This window comes from Elgaria multicarinata, chromosome 5 (genome assembly GCF_023053635.1).
Source record: "Elgaria multicarinata webbii isolate HBS135686 ecotype San Diego chromosome 5, rElgMul1.1.pri, whole genome shotgun sequence".
Lineage (NCBI taxonomy): Eukaryota > Metazoa > Chordata > Lepidosauria > Squamata > Anguidae > Elgaria > Elgaria multicarinata.
In genome coordinates, this window is record NC_086175.1 from 34875893 (window position 1) to 34888421 (window position 12529).

A 12529-nucleotide genomic window follows, 5' to 3' on the forward strand; every position below is an offset into this window, starting at 1 on the left:
CCCAACCCTGATTTAGCAAGCCAGCTCCTGCTCATCCTCAGATTTGGAAAACCTGAAGCTTCAGATGTCTCCCCACTGAATATAAAGGGAAAATCAACAAATGAATATAACAGTACATGCTTTTCTCCTAAAATGTAGATGTTGTAGTGCTGGCACATTTTCTGGATGGATTTTGCAGATCATCAACTGAATATGGAAAAGCTGTTCCGATTTCCATAATCTCAGAATACAGAACTCTTCTCACTCAGTTGACTGCACTGTGTTCATGATTTTTAAAAGATTTATCTCCACCATTCATTATTTACCCTTTATGTATTATTAATTACTTGTCATTCATTTCAATTTCTCTATCCATAATTTATGAGTGCGACGGAGTTTTTCATTTATAAAAATGAAATTCATTTGTAGCATTGGCTGTGGTTGAAAACAGTATTTTCGTCTCCCTAGAATCCCCCCCCCCCCCGGGAATGTCATTATCGTGCCAAATGTCTGTCTAACCTAAACACGTGTGTTAGTGAGCAGTTTCTTGTGTTAGTGCTCTGGGTTGTCAGATCGTAATGCTACAGTGACAACAGAAGCCACAAATGAGCAGAATTCCCATTAAGATGATAAATTTAGCAAACCTATGCCTCTTTGACTCTCTCCTCTTCTCTCATGGACAACTAGTATCAAAGGCTACTAGTCATGATGGCTATATATTACTTCCAATTTCAGAAACAGCAGGCGTCTCAGTACTGATTGCTGGGGATCATGAGCAGCAAGATGCTACTGTGTTCATGTCCTGCTTTTAGGCTTTCCACTGCGACATCTAGTTAGGCCATTGTGGAAGCAGAATGCTGGACTGGATAGGCCAGGGCTAGGCAACTTCCGAGGGTTGGGAGGGGGACTACTGCTCTCCCCCACCAAATTTGCCAAAGGAAAAATGCTGTAAAACACTCCTCCTTTTAACGGAAGAAGAGGTGGATTTGGTGGTGTGGTGGCAGCAGCAAAAAGGGGCTATTTTGCTATTGCCGCCACACCACCAAATTTCAGAGGCAAACCACCATCTTATCCTACTGCACCACCAAATTTTGGTGGTGTCAGGGCAGTGTTGCCCACCCCTGAGATAGGCCTTTGGTCTGATCCACCATGTCTCTTTTTATGTTCTTGCCCATTTTCCTGCCTGCTCGTTTCATCTTTAGGAACTGTGTAATGCTTCTCCTCAGACCTACCCTCTCCTTGGCTCCTCCTTTCTTCACACAGCACATAGTTAAATTATGGAAATCACTACCACAAGTTGTGGTGATATCCACCAATTTAGATGGCTTTAAAAGGGGGTAGGAGAAATCCCCAGAGGTGAAGGCTGTCAATGGCTGCTAGCCCTGATGGTTGTGTGCTAACTCCAGTATGTGAGGCAGTAAGCCTGTGTGCACCAGTGGCTGGGGAACATGGGTGGGAGGGTGCTGCTGCACCACGTCCTGCCTTGTTAGTCCCCGGCCGATGGCTGGTTGGCCACTGTGTGAACAGAGTGCTGGACTAAATGGACCCTTCGTCTGATCCAGCATGGCACTTCTTATATTCTTAATGTAGCCACCCATTTTTTCCTTAGGGTCCTGCTTCTCAAGTCATTGCCTACTTTGTCCCACTTCCTTTAGTCAGTTTTTCTGTTGTCCAGCCTTCATAGCATTCTTCCCTCCCATCTCCCATAGCATATCGCTCATCCTTACCTTAAGTGCTAAAACGTTTCTTCAGATCCTCTTCTTAAATTGGCTCCCGCTTGCCCCAATTCGATCAGCAGGCAAAGATGTTTTTATTCAGACAGGCTTTAGGCACTAGTGGGTGCTGTTTATTTTTTAACTGTATTGATGGGCGTTTTTTTGCTTTTATGTTTTGTTTATAATTTTGTATTTTATCTTGTATGCCATTTCCAGTGGGAAAGTGGAATATAAATGTAATAAATAATGAATGAAACAAATCCATAACAAATCAGCCTCTGATATATTTCAATGTCATATCCAAAATAATCAACAACAACAAAACCGCTGCCCATAAATATGTATGACTTTTAGTGGCTAAATTTTGGGGTAGTTCCAAACCATATTTCTCTCTTTTATACTCAAGTGGAAATTTGCACTGTACCTGAAAATATGTAAATTGTGAATGGTAGAGATCAGGATAAATATGAAGAGTAGTTCCAATAACCAACAGCAGTTCAAACTTGTGAAGCGACGAACTGATGTATCCAGTAAAGCCCAGGCACCAGATCTTTAAGAGAGCTTCTAGATCAAACAGGATGGTAAATGCAACCTGCAGGAAACATATAAGGAGGAAAAATAGGTCCAGGAATAATATCTCATAGAAATGTTCTGCACAACCGTTTTGGCATGACAGAATCCGGTTTCTGTGCTCATCATACACATGCCCTCAGGCAGGGATGTATAAGAATGTTGGTTTTGCTCGCAAAACGTGAGAGCATGCCCCGTTCAAAACTCCAAGTGCACATGCATAACTGAATCAGCCCAGCTGTAGTCTATGGAAGTTGCGCAAATTAGGAAATTCACACAAATTTGGGGAAACTTACGCAATTCTCCCATTCAATTGCTGCTTGATTTGCACAAGTTTCCCATTTGTGCAGAGCGAGCAGTGATTGCAAATGCAAACAAAAATTGGGCATGAGGCGAAATGCAGAGAATCCTGGAGATCTTGAACAACGCTTGTTCACCCATCCTTAGCCTCAGATTAAAGCCAAAGTACATCATTCTGGACTCTGCCAGCGGACCCTAAGCCATGGGAGGTTGTACCCTGTGCCTGCCTCCCAGAAAAAACATCACAGCAAGGGGAAGATCAGCCTGGCCGCATTCATCAGGCAGTGAAGGACCTAATGCCCTATTTCCCTAGGACTGCAGAACAGAAGGGAAGCGTATTCTGGACTCTTTATCACCAGCCAGAGGAACCAGGACTGCTGGTTCAGCTGCAGCATCTCTATCCAAGCAAGACCACCAATAAGGGAAGCTCAGCTTGGCTCCAACTGGATATATGTAGTTAATAAATAAACAAAGGGTTTGTGCAAAACAGGACAGGCAGCAAGGGTATCTGCAGCGGACCCACACCACAAAATGGACCCACTGTCAAGAGCACCCTGGAGTTGCTCCTCCTTTCTAAAACAGCAACTTGCTTGTTCACCTGTCTCTTTGCTCTCGGCTTGTCAAGCAAGCAAGTGGTACTAATGATGAGAAAGAGGATGAGAACCAATAGCAGCTAATGGCAATGGTGGTGAGAAGGTTGAAAGAGTGTGATTGAGGGAGGGGGGCAGTGATAGTGTCTTACCCAAGGTCCCTTAAGAACTTGGAACCAGCACTGGTTCAAAACAATGGGTTAAATCCAACATAAGTCCGATTTATAGTAGACCCATTGAAATGGATGTGCTTTAAGTTAGTCATGACTAATGTAATTTTGATTCATTTCAATGGATCTATTCTAAATAGGGCTTATGTTGGATTCCCGTGAAACACAATTTTTTTCATGTAAGATCACTGATACAAAAATAAACAAATAGACTTTCATCCAAAATAAGTGTGGGTGGTTTTTTTTTGTCAAAACCACCCCCAAAACCCTCAAAACGTTACCTATCATGCTTAAAGCATCTTGTGGAATGTTGACACATTTCACTGTTTCATTATGAGAAGATTAACAATTAGAGAGTTAAATATATTTTAATTTATTCCAAAATTGTGTAGGCTGGATCATTTGCATTTTAGATGCTTGTCAAAGGCGCTCAGAACCACTAACAATTTAAAAAATGTATCAAATGGTTTGCATAACATTTGGTTAAATTTAAAAACACCTGAATCTCCCCCTCCCTCAGACACAGAGATGGGAGTCTGTCTGTCATCACTATTTGCAAGAGAAGACTCTGAATCCAAACAGTGCGCATTTTTGGTTAGCTCTTGTTAGTCCTGAAATTTTAATAGAAGGAAGATCTGGCACTGCACAGAACGTCGAAGTGGTAACATAAATGACTGCAGTTCAGCGTGCTGTCACCTCTTCTTATGCCAAAGGAGCTATGCCTCACAGAAACAATGGAGGGTTGAAGGAATTGTGGAAAGCCGAGAGTGTGGGATGTCACCCAGAAGCACATTTTCAACGCAGCCTTCAAGTAGGCTCTGGGAGACAGACAACCTATGTATTCCAAATTGTTCATACTTTGTAACTGGGGTGGTATTGGATGTACCAAAAATTGTTCTGTTTGAAAAACTGCAATACAAAAGACTATGTACTTCACATCTACATCGTCATTGTCACTCCTTCGAATGCTCAATTCAGTCCCACCCAATCAAAACGGGGCTGTCCAAAATAAAGTAGTAGCCTCTGGGTTCTGCATTTCAGCGTCCTGCATTTCCAGGAATACAAGCATCCAGAAGTGTACTAGTTTGCAAATTAAAAGAAACAGGCAATTCAAAAACCACACACACACACACCCCGAAATGGTCTGACAAGGACACATGCTTGGTGGCTTCAAGGAGCTATGGAGGAGACAGATGGAAGGGATGAGGAGAAGAGGTTGAGGTAGAATTGACCAGCTTGAACATCTTAACAGCTTATAGTATAATGCAGGCCGTCATTTGGGTTGGTGTGATGTACATCATGAGGTCTGAAAACTTCTCTCCCTGGGAGATTTAAGATGAAAGACAAGCAAAATGATGCCTTTTTCCTTTCCTACTTTCCAGGAATGTGCCTTCCCCCATTATATAGCAATTAAATGCACTGCATAGACCAATGAGGAAAGCTTTCAGGTGGGGTGGAAAGGAAAAACAAAAAGACACTTGACCCCCCCCCCCCCCAAAATCCCCTTGCAAACTCCAAAGTATGCTATGAGCTTTCAGAGTGGTAAGAGACCTGCAGTTGTGTTAGGAGCTAAGATTGTAACACAATATTGTAAGGCCCCATTTATATGAATTTAAACGCCAGTTCCCAAAATTCTGTCCCAGTCTCCTAACTTTCTGTCCTGTTACAGTGTGTGTTCCAGGGCCAGATCTACATTTTGTGTCAAATCATTACGATATCATCATGGTAACGCTATCTCTCTCTTGCACATTTATAACTTGTAGGACACAGAATGACGTTTCTTGTGAAATTTTGGGCAATGTGGAATGAAAAGCAGGCAATCACACTATGACAGCGGTATGTGGAATGTGTAAATTGCCTCAATAGTTAGCTGTGCACTTTAGTACTCCTATAAAGCAGTAGGGTAGATCTAGTCCAAGAAAGAGAAACTTGTATTTTTATTTTTTATTTTTATGAATTGTTGTAAACCGCCCAGAGAGTTTAGGCTATGTGGTATAGAAATGAAATTGTTGTTGTTGTTGTTGTTGTTAATAATATTAATACTCAGAACATGGCTGTGCAGAATTCTGCTTGATTCTTAATGCTTGGGGTTGGCAGGGACAGGAAAAGGTTTAGCTCCTGAATGATGCCCTTAAAGAATCTATTTACTTTCTCCCATGTTAATGCCTGCAATTCCTTCCTATGAAGCAAAAATCAAGTCACCGTACTTGGAACACAATGTAGCAATGTAGTGAGAACAGAGCCTTCCTTTCTTGCCAAAGGGGTCCCTGCAAATATATCTTTCTCCATCCTATCGATGGACATTTAGTGAGTAATTAAGTAAATTAATAAAAGTGATTTGTTTTCTTCTGTGAGAAGGAGAATATTTTACAAATGCAATGGGTACCTGGAAAGGGACTGAAGCCAGGGGTATTGGGACCTCTTTCAGCCTAAGGGCCAAATTCAATTTTGGCAAAGATCTTAGGAGCCACATTTCAATGGTGGACAAGGCTGAATTTCAGCATATTTTAGTTTAAGGCACTTATTCCCAGTAATTAAGCCTTAAAGGAGGCATGTTTGCCTTTTATAATGGAGGAAAAACTGCAAAATTCAGAAAACTGACAAATGAACAGCAGTTGGGGGAAAGGGGGTATGACCATTCATCAGGATTTTTATTTTGGGGGGCCTCAAAAATGCATAAAAGGGTGTATGTCATAATTTATTTATTTATTTATTTATTTATTTATTTATTTTGCTGGTCTTCCATAAATGTGGAAGTGCGCACTTACAACTGTTGGATATGTATAGTCTTGCTTGATCAATTTCCTTGTATGTTTCAGCTGTCAAAGGAAGTGGTACAGGAGAGTAGGTAACACACAAGGAATTGACAGGATCACTTTGCATATAGGCTAATTTCTGCACATTTGGGAAGGGCTGGGAGAGAAATAATAGTAAGAGAAAGGAGGGACCAAGCAGCACAATTCAGAAGTACCAAAATAAGTTTGGGGAGTAAAAAGTGGCAGCAAAAGTGGGGGGCAACAATATCTCCCCCTTGGCAATAATGATCCTTGCACTTTTAGGTGTGGAAATAACTTCTCAGGGTCCTCCACATTTCCAAAACTTTCCCAACCCTCCAGCTACTCCAGAAAGGGGATATTAACAAACATGCCTTTTCACAGCTCCTTTTCGGAGCAGTTTTAGCTACAGTTACTGTAGGGTAACTGTAGGGTAACAAAAAACTGAGACAATCCTGGGTTGTCATGATGTGTGAACCCAGCCATTGACTTCAAGTGACGATTTTCAGGACACTCACCTCTGCAAGGTAGAATTCATCGTACTGGCTCTTAAAAGTCTCTCCCTTGTAATAATTGCTAGCAGCGACAATTACATCCACTGCCACCATGCTCAGGATAAACATATGGAAAACTGAAGACCTCATCATTCTCTGTAGAGGAAAAAAACATATGTATCTAGAGAGTCTTCTTTGTTGTAATTTTAAAAAAATTATCATACATCATCATCATCATCATAATATAATATTCATTCTGATAGCTGTATGACTCAGAATAACTGCATGGAAAAATCTCCATGCAATCTTCTTAACACCTGAGGTTAAGGAAATTTGAACATAATCAATCCCAGGTTTAATTCTGGGGACCCCCAGTTAAAATGATCATAAGAACATAAGCAGAGCCATGATGGATCAGACCAAAGTCCATCTAGTCCAGCATTCTGTTTGCACAGTGGCCAACCAACTGTTGACTGGAGATCCCAAAGCAGGACTTGATCAGGTAGTAGGAAGATGGTAGAAACATAGGAAGCTGCCTTATATTGAGTCAGACCATGGGTCCTTCTAGCCCAGAATTAATACTGACTGTCTCTTCAGGATCTCAAGCAGGAGTAGCTGGGGATTGAACCTGGGACCTTCTGCATACAATGCATGTGCTTGACCACTGAGCCACAGCCTCTCCCCGTGGTATATGGTAGCAAATGGGATCCAAAGAGCCTCTGCCAGACATAGATCTGGACTAGATGGACAAATAGATGTGGTATAAGGCAGCTTCCTATGTCTAGCATCTATTCTTAAGATTTTTGGATTTATTTTCTTGTTTTATGGGCAGCATGTTTTTCACCGGGAAGCTGTGGAGAAAATTTCAAAGTGTACCGGGACTGCCTTTCTTAAATGCTCTGAAACCAGAATGGATCTCAATGTAGTGTTTTTATGCTCAGAACCAGTGATGCCATCCTGACTCCCTTTGCCGTGACTTTCAGTGATTTCCTCCTATCCTTACAAATGCATTTTCTAGTGTGCTTCTAGTTTCTCTTCTTTCATCCTGATCCTGAGCCAAAGTGGCAGATTAGTAAATCCAGACTTTTCTTATATCATACAGAAGTGGGATAAAAGAAAAGCTGTTTTGCACATGCTACTCTTGTCAAAACAAAGTATAAATCTTAAGATTCTGTGCATGTCACCAGAAAAACTAGACACCGTGTAAACAAACTAGTGGTATCCCAAGACACAGCAATCTTCATTATGTCATGGCTCAGCAGTGGCCCAGACCCAGAGATGGAGGGACCAGTGGTGTTGAAGGAGGAGGCACTGTGCCTGAGCATCACCACCGAACCAGAAACCATGATGCCTGGAAACCTCTAAGTCCAGAGCAGAGTCTGCAGCCACTGAGCCCAGGTCCAGCAGGAGGCCAGCATACCCACCTCCAATGGCCTCGAGCTCCATGAATCCGGAATACCAACTCAGATAGCTTAACTGGCATGAGTTTACGGAGGGATGATGGAATACTAGGCTCCTCGTCAAACAACTTCCCCTTTAAGACTGTACTCCTCAGCAAGGGGATGGAGACTAAAAGTCTAATCAGTCTCAGGGAGCATAAAAGGGCTCAGTTGAGAAGAAGTTCTTCCAACAAGTCGTCTACTCTATGGGCTCTGTCCAAGCCCCGCCCCCTCAAAGACCAGTCATTGACTTCCCTTGTTTTCAGGCCTCCTAAACTTGATGAAACCCTGCCTGTCCTTCTTTCTGCTCCACACCTCTTCCTGAATTTGTGCCCTCCTGAGCCATTCATGAGCAATGCTTTGCCAGGACAGGCAGCTTTTATTTCAGATTACAAAACAGACATTTCTTGGAAGCAGCCATTGATTTCTGTAGACATACGCTTTGTGTACACATGATGCATACATTTGATAACAATCTAGTGCTGTAGCCAAATTGGACTGGCTACATAGAGTGATAGTGTTTTGTTCACTGCATGATCTCTGGTTGGCTGTAATCACACAGTAAGGGAGACTAAAATGGCACTCGGAAAGCAGCAAAGGGGGGGGGGAACCAAAGTGGTTGTGAACAGTTCTTAAAAACACAGAAAAACATTTTAGGGGCACTTTGCATCCTTCTTGCCCCCACCCCATTTTATTTTGAATTCTTTCATGAACAAAAATTCAGCACATTTCTTTTTATTTCTGGCTCTGGCATATGTTGTACTCAAGGACGTACATCTGTTTAACTTTGATCTTTGTATGCTATAGAATTTTAATCTGCATTCAAAAGCTAAACGGCACCACTTCAAAATTTTAACTTTGCTATATTTGAAAATATACATGCTAACGTGGGGGAAAGTGCTGGAAAATCAGCATTCTCAATCATTTGGAGAGTCTTCAGGGATAAAGGAGGCTCTCCTCTTCAGAGAGTCACCCTCCACAAGTAGAGGGCAATGAACATTATGATGGTGTGTGTGCGTGTGTGCGTGTATGGCTAGCGTGCTCCCCCTCCTCACTTGTTTAGTATTTTCAGACACAGAATGCTTGAATAGGGCTGTACCATGTTTCCAAAGTGGAATATATGAACAGATGGTATGCTCATTGACAAAATGGAATGGTACAATATTTTGGACTGCTGCCTGGTCAGCTGTGTGTCATTTGGATTTCAGAGGTTTTCAGAGAATGTATGATGGGAAGCTATTGTAAAAACTTGGGGAAAGAGGTGTTTTGCCATGTGTTGTTAAGTTGCTATCGGTTTTTTTAGTGCTTCAAAGTGCTTCTTAAACTACATAAGGATGAGATAAAAAGCAATTTTCTGATTTAAATACCAGGAATATGTATGATACAAGAATTCCTACAGTATCACAATTGAGGCAAAGACTACTTGCGCTGAGGAAGTTGCAAGCAAAATACTTATTAAGGGCTCATAAGTTATCCACAAAAATAAGGCTGCAATCAGAGGCAATACTTCGAATTAATTGCCATTGCAATCAATGGCGACTTACTCTCAAATAAAGTGTCAAGCTGCGATTGTCTTGATATTATGGTAAGTCATTTATTAATGTGAAAAGCAGGATGACATTGTTCCCTGTCTGGAGGACACTGGGCAGGTGATTAAATATGCAATATCCCTAAAAGCATACGTCAACCTGTAATAAGCCACTTTTAATAATCTGAATGCTCTGGGAAATAAATAAGGGCATCTACAATGTGATTAAACTAGAAATTCATAGAAAGGAGGACAGAATGCCAAAAGGTTTGTTTAATTTAAGCAGGAACTGCAGCATGAGTATTTGGGAACCATGACCTCAATTTTAAGCACAGCTAGAAGGCGGTGAGAAAGTTGGATCTTAACCATGCCGCCGAGTGCTTCCTCTATGGAGTAAATGAAAACCGCCCCAGGGAAATTATGCTCGAATCAGCTGAAACAGTTGGAGAAAACAGATCCACTGAGGCCGAATGCTAGCAACATCAGGTGTAGATGGTGGGAGTGATAGGTGGAGTCTGAACGCAACACAATATTCTGTGAGTGGGTCCAGACTTCTTTCTAAAACAAATGAGAACCATTGAAAACTAGCATTTCCTACTTTTAAATACTCGGAGTAACTCAATATCTTGAAATCGTGGCCTGGTTCTCAGGCGTGGTGCATTTCCTGGTCGTGGGGGGGCGATGCAGCAATGCGGTGGTGGTGGCAAGCAGTGATGGTGGCGGCGATGCAGTGCAGCAGGTGAGCGGGGAGACGGCAGTGAGTCCAATGGACTCATGGCCCGCCTTCTGCCGGCTTTCCCGAGACGGTGGGAGAGAGGGCCCAGCGCCGTTCTGAAGCAGCCTGAGACGCCCTGAAGCTTTGTTACCAATCTGCTTCGGCTTTGGGGCACCTCGGGCTGACCCAGAACCAAGGTGAGGTGGTCCGAATCAGCCCGCCTTGCCTCAGTTTCAGGGATGTGGCCTGAGGCAGTGCACAGCCCTACAAAAAATCACATAGACCCACATATAATAATAGGAAACAAAACAAAAAACAAATACAAAATGTCACCTTTTGCTTAAATGTTATGAACCACCCCATTACATTAAGAGCAGACTAAGTAGAGATAAACAAAAAACAACACTACAATTAATAATTGAAGTAGAGGACAGAAAGGAGCAGGAAAGAAATTCACTGCTTGCTGACGCCATTATTGCCCCAGTACAATCACTGAATACTGAGTGTATCAAAGCTCAGTTTACATCAAATGGGACTGAACACTGATTATTCACACCCCTGATTGATGGAGTTGGCAGAATGACAAGCAGTACTATCCCTTGGGCATCTGAGCATCCTAAACAGATGTTCAGATCCGTCTGTGCAGCCTCTTCATTTCCAGTTCTAACACCTGCTGTATTTCCTCCTCTGCAGCCTTTCCCACCAGTAGTATGTCTAGACTTCCTTGTTACTTCAAACACCACCACTCTGAGAACCTTCTACACCCCCATCCTCAACTCCACCCCAACACAGCAGATAAGAAGAGTTGCCTTGCTTGATAAGATCAAAGGTCCATCCAGTCCAGTTGTGTCCTCAACAGTGGTGATCTTCAGCAGATGGATCTAAACCATGAGCCTAAATGCTTCCTCTATGGAATAAATGAGAACTACCCCAGGAAAAGCATGTTTGAATTAGCTGAAATAGTTGGAGAAAATGGATCCACTGTTGCCCCATGGTGTGTGATATGATGTGTGACGCTCATGTACACAATGCAATAGCCATTCCCTGTATATGCATCTCTGATTGGCATCTGCCAATCAGAAGTACACTACGTTTAATCATAGATGCTCCATTTGGTTTGTCAATGACTAAAATCAATTGCCAGACCCATCTTCTGTGAATTAACCTGTTTTTTCTAAAAAACAAAACATCTAAACTTGAGGCATAAGATGCTTGGATGAAGTTATAAAAGGGTGTTACTGTGCCTCTTAAACAGTGCTGCAATTACTGCTGAGAACTGAGTGAATCATAGTTCAGTTTATATCCATTATATGGGCTTTTTACTCAAACTCAATCTAGTCACACTGAGCAAAAATGGCTTGCTAAACATTTAAAGGCTCAGATTTTACATTAAGGATATATTCCTACATTCCTGGGAATAAGCCCGATTGAACTTAATGGGACTTACTTCTGAGTTGACATGTATAGGATTGCACTGCTAGATAAGCCCAATTGAACTCAATGGGACTTACTTCTGAGTTGACATGTATAGGATTGGACTGCTAGATACTTTGCTTAGAAATGGAGCTATAGAAATTCAATTTCAACCATCTTCCTAAACAAATAGAATTCAATACCTCACATTAAGTGGCACATTTGTTTGGCATTGTCTTGGTCAATGCATATTTCAGCAACAACAAATATTGTAAGAAGAAATTAATGCAAATTTCAGGAAATCTTCTGTTCTATTTGCAAGCTATCCATGCTGTGCAACTGATTTTCTATTGTCCTGATGGTACTATTCTTCAAGGGAAAAATGGTACCTTGGTCTACCTTGAAGAATGGTGCCTTCTGACTCTTTTCATAGAATCATAGAATAGAAGAGTTGGAAGGGGCCTATAAGGCCATTGAGTCCAACCCCCTGCTCAATGAAGGAATCCACCCTAAAGCATACTTGACAGATGGTTGTCCAGCTGCCTCTTGAATGCCTCTAGTGTGGGCAACTCCTGCTTGTCCCATGTTCTGTGTTTTTATCTCTCTTCTGGACATCAAGGCTTTTGTAGAAGTCTAAACGCTCTATTAATTGTAGATGTCCATAAGCTATTTATGATGGCTCGTCCTCCATATTCTATTATGTTCCCTATTTCTTTTATGACATTAAATATTTTCTTTTATAACTTTGAATTGGATTTAGACAGTTAGTCACACTTTAGCCCCATCAAAGCCAAGGGGACAAGTTAGTCATGACTAGCTTGAGTCCCACTGGTCTCATTAAC

General features: G+C 41.9%; 1 protein-coding gene across 1 annotated transcript in view; it reads right to left on the minus strand.

The window, feature by feature from the left end:
* Positions 1-12529, minus strand: part of NALCN (sodium leak channel, non-selective) — a 229162-nt gene that overhangs the window by 93485 nt on the left and 123148 nt on the right. Inside the window, exons 12-13 of the mRNA XM_063127455.1 lie at positions 6617-6748; positions 2119-2286 (exon numbers count right to left, since the gene is read on the minus strand). Of these exons, the coding sequence (XP_062983525.1) occupies positions 2119-2286; positions 6617-6748 (300 nt within the window). The remainder of the gene's footprint in view (positions 1-2118; positions 2287-6616; positions 6749-12529) is intronic.